Source organism: Esox lucius, chromosome 5 (genome assembly GCF_011004845.1).
Source record: "Esox lucius isolate fEsoLuc1 chromosome 5, fEsoLuc1.pri, whole genome shotgun sequence".
In the NCBI taxonomy this organism is placed as follows: domain Eukaryota; kingdom Metazoa; phylum Chordata; class Actinopteri; order Esociformes; family Esocidae; genus Esox; species Esox lucius.
In genome coordinates this window covers 6,024,565-6,036,704 of record NC_047573.1, presented here as the reverse complement: position 1 = coordinate 6,036,704, position 12,140 = coordinate 6,024,565, and the positions used below count along the sequence as shown (strand labels likewise).

At 45.2% G+C, this 12,140-nt stretch overlaps 1 protein-coding gene across 1 annotated transcript in view; it reads left to right on the top strand.

Annotated features, from left to right (window-relative positions):
* eys (eyes shut homolog) overlaps positions 1-12,140 on the top strand; it is a 296,854-nt gene that overhangs the window by 66,787 nt on the left and 217,927 nt on the right. The window contains exons 16-21 of the mRNA XM_020046358.3: positions 1,212-1,325; positions 3,038-3,271; positions 3,868-3,990; positions 4,440-4,553; positions 10,987-11,100; positions 11,637-11,750. Coding sequence (XP_019901917.3) covers positions 1,212-1,325; positions 3,038-3,271; positions 3,868-3,990; positions 4,440-4,553; positions 10,987-11,100; positions 11,637-11,750 — 813 coding nt within the window. The remainder of the gene's footprint in view (positions 1-1,211; positions 1,326-3,037; positions 3,272-3,867; positions 3,991-4,439; positions 4,554-10,986; positions 11,101-11,636; positions 11,751-12,140) is intronic.

Genomic DNA, 12,140 nt, shown 5'->3' with positions numbered 1-12,140 from the left:
ACTTTGAAATGCTCATGTCATGCTTATCTTCTACTAAACAGGTGGATACTTCTTTCTACAGTGCCATTACTCTGTCGTTTTCACATGTTGTCGTGGAGTGATGAAACCGACTGAAATGTGAGCTCAGTGCGGGTTCGATCTGCTCTCGGATGACACATGACATGGGCTTTGACAGGCTGACAGGCAGAGGGCTTTAACTAGGTGAGGACCTAATGAATAAAGAAGCGGCGTTAGATTAGGGGGAGGTGGAGGGGCAGAGAGACAGAGAAAGATAGATTCCCTCTGGCCATAAGAGATAGACAGCTGGCATGACATTAAGCATGTCTGACATACAGGAGGGACCCTCGTCGTATGATTCCTATCCAGGGCTTGGAGTATGTCTCCCTGTAGCTTTGGCTCCAACAGCAGCCTGCCTGCGACTGTTGCATCACCGCCACTGGGGCGCTATGAGCTCTCTGGTGAATGTGACTTATTTCACACTCGCAGTCATTCATGCCGCAGAGTTCATGGGATGTCACGATGCACACCACCGCTTGCATGGTACGACGTGTTTAACATCTTGTACAGCGTGTGTAATACCTGGTACCGCAGGTTTAATATCTGGAACCGCGTGTTTTAATATCTGGTGCAGCGTGTGTAATACCTGGTACCGCAGGTTTAATATCTGGAACCGCGTGTTTTAATATCTGGTGCAGCGTGTGTAATACCTGGTACCGCAGGTTTAATATCTGGAACCGCGTGTTTTAATATCTGGTTCAGCGTGTGTAATACCTGGTACCTCAGGTTTAATATCTGGAACCGCGTGTTTTAATATCTGGTGCAGCGTGTGTAATACCTGGTACCGCAGGTTTAATATCTGGAACCGCGTGTTTTAATATCTGGTGCAGCGTGTGTAATATCTGGTACCGCAGGTTTAATATCTGGTGCAGCGTGTGTAAGATCCTGTACAGTGTGTGTAATATCTGGTACCGCAGGTTTAATATCTGGTACAGTGTGTGTGGTGTGTAAGATCTGGTACAGTGTGTGTAAGATCTGGTACAGTGTGTGTAATATCTGGTACAGCGTGTTTAATATCTGCTACTGTGTGGTATGTAATACCTGGTACAGCTTGTGTGCTATGCAATAACTATTGGGTCCAAATGATTATGTGGTGCGCTTGTCCACAAACAATTTCCTCTGTTGCTTTGATAATGTTTTTGTTTGACTTCCAGGTAAAAACTGCTCCACACCTGTCTTGGAGTGTGCGTCAGACCAAAGGTCAAAATGCAAAAATAGAGGCATCTGTTATGTCTTGTCCGGAATGGTTCGCTGTTCTTGCCCTTCAGGTAAAGTTGTCCTTGTCTCACAAAGCACTGCGCAGTAACCTTTTAGAATACAGTGTTACCTAGAACCAACGTGCCTCAGTAGAACAACTCCTACTTGGTCTTAACTCGACCCGTATCCTCTGAAAGTTCCCATGTAGATCCCCCTATCCCCTCTGGAACCCTTTCCAAATCGTTAGGAATTAGAACACTAGAATGGACTTGAGGCGTTCTATGTTAGGGTGAAAGGTCAGCAGTTTTGGTCAGGGAGTTTGACAACCAGCCGTGGCTGGGATAAGATAGTGGGTAAAACAATTTCCTACAGTAAATCTGCACTGTGTGTTTGTTAGCGAGCCAGACAGTATTGTAGCGGGCTGCCCTTTTTTGTCTCATTCTGAAGATGGTTTCATATCAACGAACTGAGCGGGCTACTCTGGTCAAATGAGCTAGCTGCCATGTTTCTAGCCGCGTTCTGGGACAGTCCGTGCTTTGGGACGTGGCGTACTGTCTTAAAGGATGTCATTGTGGAACGGAGGGGGGTCAACTGTGGCCTTGAATGGGCCGTCGGCCTGTACCTGACATCAAACCCTGACTGCCATCCGCCTGGTGCAGCAGGAACGGTGTGCCTTACATGTGTTGGCCTACCAAGTGAAGTCAGTAAACTCTTCTTACTTTTCATTCAGGTTGGACTACTTTTAGATTTCTCCCCGACCAAAATGGCTGCGCCTGGTCCCATAATAAAGGTTGAATACGGTTAGAACCCTTTCTTGTTAATAACCTTCTGGGTTCCACAGTTCCATGTTGAACCCATTATCCCAGGGGGTGAATCCCCTTACAGCCGTGGTCTCTTTGAGTTTGGTTTGTCTTACGGTAAACTTACATAACGGCACAAAACACCTGCATTTGGGTGATTCATCACGTTGATATATTGCCTTATCTGGCTCTGCTATTCAAGGTCACTGGAAACAGTTCAACTGCATTATTTGCTTTTATGCTTAGCTGTTCTGAGGAGCGGTAGAGAAGTGCAAGCCCTTATGATCATGCCTTCGTCTTTGTACACAATCACTGCTAAGCAATTCATTCCATAAGGTCCTCCGGTCATTGTATATGCTCTTGCTGTTTATTCTACATTAATCAGTTTCGTACATTCGGAAGCTAAAGTCTGCTTCCTAAATTGCATCCTATTTACTAGAGCCCTACCTTTGACCGGGGCTATGGGTGCCGTATGTATAGACTGAGGGGTAGTTTGGGACCGTGCCAGGGAGACCTGCCCTCTTATGTTGTTATTGATTGCTCTGGGTGTTCCCAACTAACCAAATATTAACAGCGGTGAATGGTTCATAGTGTTTCCCGGTAGCGACTCATCACTAGTAGTTACTCTACAAGTAGCTTAGAGTAGGCTATTGCATCAAATCCATACGTTATTTAGGTTAGTGGCTAATTTAAAATTGTTGATATAAAGGCTTTACATCCTACATGTAAGATAGAAGTGGGACTTTTTTTCCCCGACTGCGCTAATCCTCTTTCCTAGTGCGTTGTCTTCCTACGGGCCTTTACCAAGCTAGGAAACAAAATGCATAAAGGAAAACACACCTGGAAACAACGAGAGCGTCTTGACAAATGACAATCCGAGTCCCTCGTGCCAGAAGTCGCGTGGTTGAGAGAATAGAGCACGGAGCCCAGCTCCCATTCAGCACACTCAGACATCAACCAGATCCAAACCCCGCTGCTTACAGGATGGGGAGGCGACGACTGCGACACACCGATGAACCAATGTGTGTCCAATCCCTGTGACCCGGGGGGAACCCTCTACTGCAAAGAGCTGGCGAACGACTTCAGGTGTGTCTGCCAGCATGGATATGTCGGGCGGCTGTGCGAAACCCCCATAAGCCACTGCGTCGACGGGCTGTGTCATCACGGATCAAAGTGTGTGGATCTGCTGAGAGGATTCGAGTGCCGTTGTTTACCCGGTAAGCTTGTCACAACAGGAGAAAGAAAAAAGATTGGCTTGTGATTTTAATGGTGTGTGTGTGTGTGTGTATTTATGAACGTCGGTGAGTGGTGTCCCCCTGTAGATGACCTAGAATAAATCGCCTCCCCGCCACTGAACTGTGAACATATAACTGTGGTGATATTTCTAGTTAATTCAAGTTCCAAGATGAGTCTAAATATAGCTAACGTTAGATTGATGCAGTACTACCCAACAACCCTGTGTTGTTTCAGTTACATGATAACAACTAGACCCCTGGACTGAATTGATAAAGGCCATGCAGGTTGATTCATCAACTGAAACAGGTAGGTTAGTGTCAGGTTAACTGTTTGATAACTCATAGTCAGGTGCTTGCCACTTAGATACAGGGAATATCATGCTCAGCCAGCCTGTGCCAGTAACCGAAAGAACGCTGGTTTGAATCCCAGAGCAGCCAAGGGAAAGAAATTATACTTTTCGAGGAACGCACCCCTAATTGCTTCCATGGTACTGGCCATGACCCTGCTCAGATGTCAACAAATATAATTTTTTTCAAACAGCAAATCATCTGTTTCGATTGGTCTGTTGTTGTTGCAGGCTCAACAGGCCGGTTCTGTGAGGTGAAGACTGACGACTGCAGGGCGGAGCCATGCGGGCCTCTGAGCCTGTGCAAAGACACTGTCAATGGCTACAGTTGTTTCTGCGCTCCTGGATTCATAGGTGAGCAGCAAGGCTGTGGACAGGACGTGTCAAGGCAGACTCCCCGCCGCTCATCATTTCCCAGACTTCTTTGCACTTTGCCGTCAAAGCCCTCCGGCCTCGTCACGTTGGCTGGTGTTGTAAAAGACTTATTTACTGTCCACATATCATAACGCAGCGCCCATTACCCACGTTCCCTTTGACACGGTACGTCCTCTGACACCCATTTATTCAGAGGCAGAAGCTCCCAGCTCCCCCCTTCCTCTCCCCCTTTTCCTCCCCTTCTCAGGTCATTAAGTAAGCTTATTTGATTTAAGGCGGTCTGTTAGCCTGTTGTCCGTTGACATCATCATGTATCAACATCTGTCAGATGCGTCTGTGTTAGCGTATGGTGTGTGTGTGTGTGTGTGTGTGTGTGGCCTATGCGTGTGCAGACCCTAATGCGATGAGCGTCTCGTCTGTCCTTCCAGGTAATAATTGTGAGACAGAAGTGAACGAGTGCCTGAGCCAACCCTGCCAGAACGGAGCTACCTGCTCTGATGAGCTGAATGGATTCAGCTGCCGGTGTCCAGTCGGAATCACGGGTAGGCTGTTTAGGAGTCAACATCGAATCTGCTTCGGACGCTTGGACCAGTATAATATTATATGTATTTTATATTTTGTGGATCTGGGAGGTCATGGGGGAACACTGTCAATGTGTCGACACCATCGTTATTCAAATCCCAAACCCTGGAGCGTAGACCCTAGCCAGCTAGACGGCCCCTGTCCGAAGACTCACGGGCTGCGCTGCATCTGGAAAGAAGGGCCTTGATTTGTGATTCAGGACTTGCAGATCGGGCTGACTTTCCCCGCTGAACACAAACACAGCCAGCGGCGTCTCTCGGACAGGCGTCTCATTTCAATAGACGGGCAAGCGTTTCGGCCGCCAGTGCGCGTGTGCTTGGTTACGAGTTCTCGACAGACAGGCCGTGGTGGTTGGCCCTGCACAGCACGTCTGCTGGCCAGTTGTGGAATGCGTTCTGACGTGTCACCACGCGCCGCTACATCACGCTGCGTGATTGGCCGGCGACGGCAGCGCTTCAGGAACACAACACATTCTATTTCCTCTGCTTTGCTTGAGCCCGGATGGAATTCCGCCTCTGCCTCGCGCCTTAGACTTTATTGAAAGTTAATGGGCCATTCCCGTGCACCCTGCACTCTCTCTGGATGCTTTTTAGTGTTATAGTTAAGACATGCAAATGTTCAAAATAATTACCTTTTTTCCCCTTCATGTTTACACTACATTAGAGAGAGGCTGTGGGGAAGGTTTATATTTTTTCGGCAGTGGGCCAAATTCCAACCGATGCCTCAGAAGAGCATGGTCACCAGTGGCTTAGCCTGCCAGTAACCCCCAAGACATATCACCTTCAGGGCATGAATGCCACCCGCCGTCTCTTCCTCTGATCGGCAGACAGTCTGTTCTAAAGTAGCTCGTTTCCATTACTTTGGACATTTGTCCAAACTCACCAGTCTGAAAACCTGTTTGCCCACCCACACGCTCCTTCAATTCTGAAGTGGCTGAATCTCACAAGAGAAAGCATCTAAGAAATCGGAATCAGCGCCCCTCTGTCTTACTATTGCATAGTCAATGTATCTGATTCTTTGTGGCAAAAACTGAGTATGATGTGCTATTTAATTATGCCGCCCTGTCGCCAAATGAATTCTGCTGCTCACTTGGCTGTCAAGTTACACCACCTTTGTGACATGAGTAGGTAAAGCTGTTCTGGGTAACTGTAAACTGGCAAATAAGTAGCTTCTATGAAAAAGCCCAAGTTACCAGGAGGTGCTTACTTAAATTTAATTTGAATTTATTGAATGAGGATAGCCACTTGTGATGCAGCATCTCATTTTCGAGGGTGTACTACAGCACAGACACAAATAAAACAAATGCATAAACAAAAACCCTACGCAACTAGCATACACAACAAATACACATATACACAAATAGTTACCATAAACATGAGAAAATTAAGATATAGAACATTACTGATGGGATTGAAGATGCATCCTACAGCTGGTTCTGAATATCCCTGGATAGGGTATATACATTATTTTATTGGTAGTATAATTGGCCACGCGAGCGTTGTTAAGAACTGGAGATTGCCTCATGTCAGCGTTGAAAACAGTGTTTTGAAAGGGTAGTTGTAGAATAAATGACTGGGAACAATGGATCAGTACACCAAGTGTCTGAGGCAGCGTTTGTTGACACGTTTCCACTGAAAGTGGTTGACAAAGTCATCCGCAGAGAGGGAGGGGGGACGGGGAGGGGCTGGAGACCGGTGCTGAAGACTCCTGGTTTGGACTCTTGACATTTGGAGTGATCGGGTGTCCAAAAAACGTTTCTTGCATTCTGAAAACTCCGGTGTGGGCCGTTTGACCATGACATTCAATTCCAAGTCTGAACTTTTCCCATTTAATTAGAGTCACTGTAATTATGTGAAATGTCTCATCCATCCTTCAGATCACCTGGTCTTTCTCTCTATTCCTGCCTGTCCTTGGCTGTGCTGAAAGCTGGACTGAGCGTGCAGGGTTTGTTCATGTTCATGTGTGGATGTTATGAAATATTTTCTTACCAGAGTTCAATTATTTGTTATCTTGTAGTTGCAATGAAGATTAAAAAACAACAACAATTGGTGCCTTAATAGTCTCTGTGCACAATGTATGGACGAACTTGATGTCGGCATATCATTTTCCGGTTTACTTAAGGCGATCATCCGCGTCACCCAAAATTTCAGTTTTTGTAGATGTCTCCAAGACCTGCCTAAAATAATCATTAGAGATGTCCATCGAATTGTTGATGCCTGGTCCCCTGCTCCAACAAGCAAGAGGAACAAAGGATTCAAACTCTACGTATCGAGTTATCTGCACAACTACGAGGGTAAGTAGTTTACTGTGGTGTGCCGGCCGGCTATCGGCTAAGCTAGTTAGCGACGTGTTCCTTTTTAGTGTAGTATTAGGCAGGACAATAGAACGCATTAAAATTCACCCAACCCTCAAAAACAGCAAAAGAAAGCTGGCTGAGCTGGAACGCTAGCGCGTCCCCATAGTAAGTGAATTGAAACAAACCTTCGTTCAGCCTCTTCAACCTGAAAATTTCATAGCCTCAAAAAAGCACCAAAACAGGTCTCCTCTTTTATTTTACTACTGTAACCTCATTTCACAACGAAACAGAAAAATAACAACTGGCATAGGAAGTAAACATCTGGTCCTATATGGTATTAATAGCGCTTAAACCTACGTTACGTGGAAGTATATAAAAAATAGCCTTTTCTGACTATTTCTAGTCTAGCGTTTGAAGTCATTGAATGGCGCAAGCCATATTTTATTAAAAACAGGACATTCTCCTGATTAAAATGATGCCCCACTTGTACCTTGAAACTTAAATGAGTCACGTACATTATATTTCTTTTTTTCCCGTACGACAGCATCACTCATCTTGTGGTGAGTTTAGGTGTTTACTAATGCGGATGAGTCTTAGTAAGTAAACCGGAAACTGCAATATAGACAAAAGCGGAAGTTTCTCACTACGCTGGGGCACAGAGTCTATAGACTTTGTTACATGTCAACTTGTTTAATTAGAATCCAGATCAAATCTGTTGAAAGTCACATATTTGTATTATGTATTTGTTTGTAAAATTCAGAAAAATCGACACAAACTCTCGTGATGGAAAGTGGCTTTAGCAAGTAAGACAGAGGAGAATGTAAAGGGGGAGAATCATATGGAAGTTCAGTTTTCTTCTCTTTTTACACCTTTCTATGAGCTTGCCTTGAGTCACTCAGCCATGGAGCAGCAGGGAAGGGTCAAGCCGGGTCAGGAGGTAGAATCAGATGACAGGAGAGAGGAGGATTTAGCATAAGGGAGAGATGATAGGATTGGAGACGAGAGAGCAGTGGGAGAGAGAAATCTAAGATTGCAACGGCTCAAGACCATCTGGGTAGTGGCTGAATGGGTGTGTTTGGAGGAAAGACAGACATGGTAAAATAAACCAAGGTGTGATCAGAGAGCTAAAAGGGGAAGCGCTAAGATTAGCATGCAAACATTGTAAAGTTAGGATTAGGTAAACGGCATCGGCTGCCCTGTGAGCGTTACAGGACCAGGAAACGGTGAGGTGAAAAGGGGAAATGGAGTATAAACAACGTGACGGAACGACACGAATAGATGGCAGATGGCGTAATGTAGTACTGGTGAGTCATGGTCAGGAAATGAGCTTAGGTGTCGAGCTCATTGAGGAACTCTCCAACGGCGTCAAGTGGGAGACGGGTGACAACAATGTTAAGCTTGAGTGGACCAGCGACAGTTACATCATAGAATTCCATAAAGCAGATATACCAGTTAGCAAGGGTGAAAATGAAATCCATTTGTTCCCTTGTACATCTGTATATAAGGAGGAATGAGGAGCCTTTTTTCCACCTCAATGGCTGGTGTCCCCTATTACTGTCCCCTATTACTGTCCCTTATTACTGTCCCCTATTATTGTCCTAATTACTGTCCCTTATTACTGTCCCCTTTTATTGTCCTCATTACTGTCCCCTATTACTGTCCCCTATTATTGTCCTCATTACTGTCTCTTATAATTGTCCCCTATTATTGTCCTCATTACTGTCCCTTATTACTGTCCCCTATTATTGTCCTCATTACTGTCCCCTATTATTGTCCTTTATTATTGTCCTTTATTACTGTCCCTTATTACTGTCCCCTATTATTGTCCTCATTACTGTCCCTTATTACTGTTCCCTATTATTGTCCTTATTACTGTCCCTTATTACTGTCCCCTATTATTGTCCTCATTACTGTCCCTTATTACTGTCCCCTATTATTGTCCTCATTACTGTCCCCTATTACTGTCCCCTATTACTGTCCCCTATTATTGTCCTCTATTACTGTCCCCTATTACCGTTCGCTATTATTGTCCTTTATTACTGTCCTTTCCTGAACCGCGTGCTGTTTTTGGCCGACTCCCTGGTTATCTCCCTCAGAATGATCTCCTTCCCCCCGACCGGTCAGTCTTCAAGGCAGGTCGGTCAACTGATACCACTCTCCTCCATGTCACAAAGGCTCTTCTCCCTACACAAGCTCAGTCTCTCTCCTCTGTTCTCTTCCTTTTAGATCTATAACTGCACGGCATCGATCCAATTTCAAGTTATTCATTTGTTGTTCATTCATTCCTCCCCGTGCCAGTTATTGAATGAGGCCTGGTGTAGTTGCCAGCTAGTGTCAGTAGACGTCTTTTTGCTGTTATGCCTTGACCTTAGGTGGGGTTACATCATACATGAACGTCAAAGCAGCTCCTTCAGGTTAAGGCTGTACAACATTAGTGGAGTACAACCCTATCCAACACAGAAAGTGGTGCAGATCTTTAGGTATACGTCCTGTCATTTCTGGCAACTAGATGAAAAAGTGGAGCTGTTGAGGCAGAAGGGGTTCGTGGAAATTGTGTACCATTTAATATAAGTGTGTATTTGTGCCTCGAGTCATCAAAACCGCTTGGTTTCATTTCATGGCTGACTGAAGTATGATTGTGATTCTACTTAAATATTAAGCACAAGTTTTACACATCCAGCCCAAAACAGAAAAAATTATTTTGTGAATTGAAAGGTTGCGGACTGCATGTATTAATCCCAACGCTTGTCATTTCCCACCTTGACCACTGCAACTCTCATTCTAGGTGTATGATTGTGATTCTAGTTAAATATTAAATAGGCTTGTGCCTTCAAACCTCGCCAACATATCCAAAACGCTGCGGTCCAAGTTGTGTCCAACCATCTGAAGTTCTCCCATGTCTCAACTAGTCTGCGTGCGGTCCCAACTCCAGGCCTTTCATCGCAGCAATTTCTACAGCATGGGCAGTCTCCTGCCGGGGAAACTCAAAAATTCCACATTTTAGTTGAAAAAGCAGCTGTGTCGAAAGATCAAGACTCTTAAACGTCTCAGGTTTATTAACAACACGGCCAGACCTTGGCTGTAGCAGCAACTTCTTCCCCCAGGTATGGTGACTCTTGTGAAACATCCTGTGCGATTCAAAAGTAAGACGCAACCAACTGATCGCGGGTCACATACGTCAATCACAACAAAAACAGCTGTTTATAAAGGGTTTTCTTGACAGTAACATATGCTACGCAGTCTATGTGAATGGGGGCTTGCTAACGTTTCTGCTGGTAATGGTATCTCAGTGTGACTTGGGCTTCATGTGATTATGTAGACATTCAATAAAATGTACGGTGATGTCTTTTTTCCCTTGGTAAGTGAAATCATTATTTTAAATTATCGAGCCATATCTTAAAGCAATATAACCTGACAGCCTACCGCAATCCGCCGCGTAATTAGCTATGCTAATATTCTTATATGCATGTAAATGAATTCTGTCCTGACTGAGGTGTGCAGCCATTACAACTATGCCAGTGTTCATTATGTTCAATATATTGGGGTTGAATCCCAAATGGCAGCCTGCTCTCCTTGTAGGGCACTACTTTTAACCCAGGCTTACTGGGCTCTGGTCAAAAGCACTACACTGCAAGGGAGAACTGGGTGCCATTTTGGATGTAGCCTGGGTCATGTAAGGCCATATGGAGAACATAAGAGAAAATTGCTCTAGTGTCAGTTGAGAGGCCTCTTCGTTATTCCTCAGTGCCACTTATTCTCGCTTTATTGGCCAGGGTTTCTCTTGTTCAATCTCAATGTGACCTCTGGTTAAATACATGATGACTGGAAAAAGTTTCTTTCAATGGGAATTCTTTTGAAAAAAGTTGGGTTTAAGTAAATTAATCTATGCAAATTGAGGATATTGGTATTTTTGTAAATAGTCGTCTACACGGTAGGTCTTTCATTTCTTTTTGTTCAGAAGATGGATACCTCAGAGGCTTATGCGATTTCTGCTCAAAAGAAAGTTTCTTTTTAACGTTTGGGTTTAATTGGTAGGCATGGGAATTTTCATGAAACTGCTCATTCCTCCTGACTTTTTCCCTTTTCTTTCTCTACAGGTGACAACTGTGAACTGAATATTGACGAGTGTCTGTCGTCACCATGCCGACACAATAGCACGTGCGTGGACCTGGCGAACGGCTACGAATGTCTCTGTCTCCCCGGCTTTACCGGTCAGTGCGTCTAACTCTCTTATTTCAATTCCATAGGTCGTATATCGAACTGAAGGGGCATTAACAACCAAACCTACGGAATGTGCGTCTGGTCGCGTTAGCTTAGCAAACCCAGGCTGGGTTTAAATAGTATCCACATAAATGTGCCATTAGGCAAAGCTGTGGATGCAGATTCTTCCAGTTTGATTCAGCTGAGCCGATCCGATGCTTGTCCCATACACACAGACAGGAACCCCCATTAAAGACACATGCTCGGGCTCCACTCTGAGTAATTCATCAGGAACGAAGCCTGAGGAGAGATGTGGCCGGCGACTCCTCTGGGCATCTCATTATTAACCGGCCCGACTCCCAAACGGCCCTCCATCCCTTTCCTAGGGTACCTGGACTTCCTAGGGCACCCGGTGCACTAGGAATTAGGGTGTCGTTTGGGACGTAGCATTGCTGCTTGTGTCGCTGACCCTAAAAAACATACGCCTTATTTGCTTAGCAGTGTTTACCCGTTAACGTCCCAGACACCGTTGTTGTTTGCATCAAAGGTACGGAGTGTGAGCTGGACGTTGACGAGTGTGCCTCTTCTCCGTGCAAGAACGGAGCCACTTGCATTGACCAGCCAGGCAATTACCACTGTCAGTGTCTGACTCCATTCAAAGGTAATAAACACTGAGAGGAAGAGGTGGTGTGTGTGTTTGTAGGTGTGCGAATGTGTGCAAGGGCTTCCACGTGCGTTCATCTCTCTGTGTGTGTGTGTGTGTGTGTGTGTGTGTGTCCAATTTAAAGGTAATGAACACTGAGGGAATGGGGACAAGCAACAGAGATAATTAACTTCCCTGAGTGTCCCTCTGTCACCTGTCTGGAACCGTTCTGCCCACAGCAACACTGCTGTGTCTTCATTGTCTGGTTGTGACGATGCTAGACAAAAGAAAATGAAACACATTACTAATCGCAGAGATGGTGTTGCTAGCTTCCGTTATCTTGGTCCACACTAATGCTGTATGCCTTTGTGTGGCTTGGCCGACTCCTGCCGTCGACAGTAGCAGAGT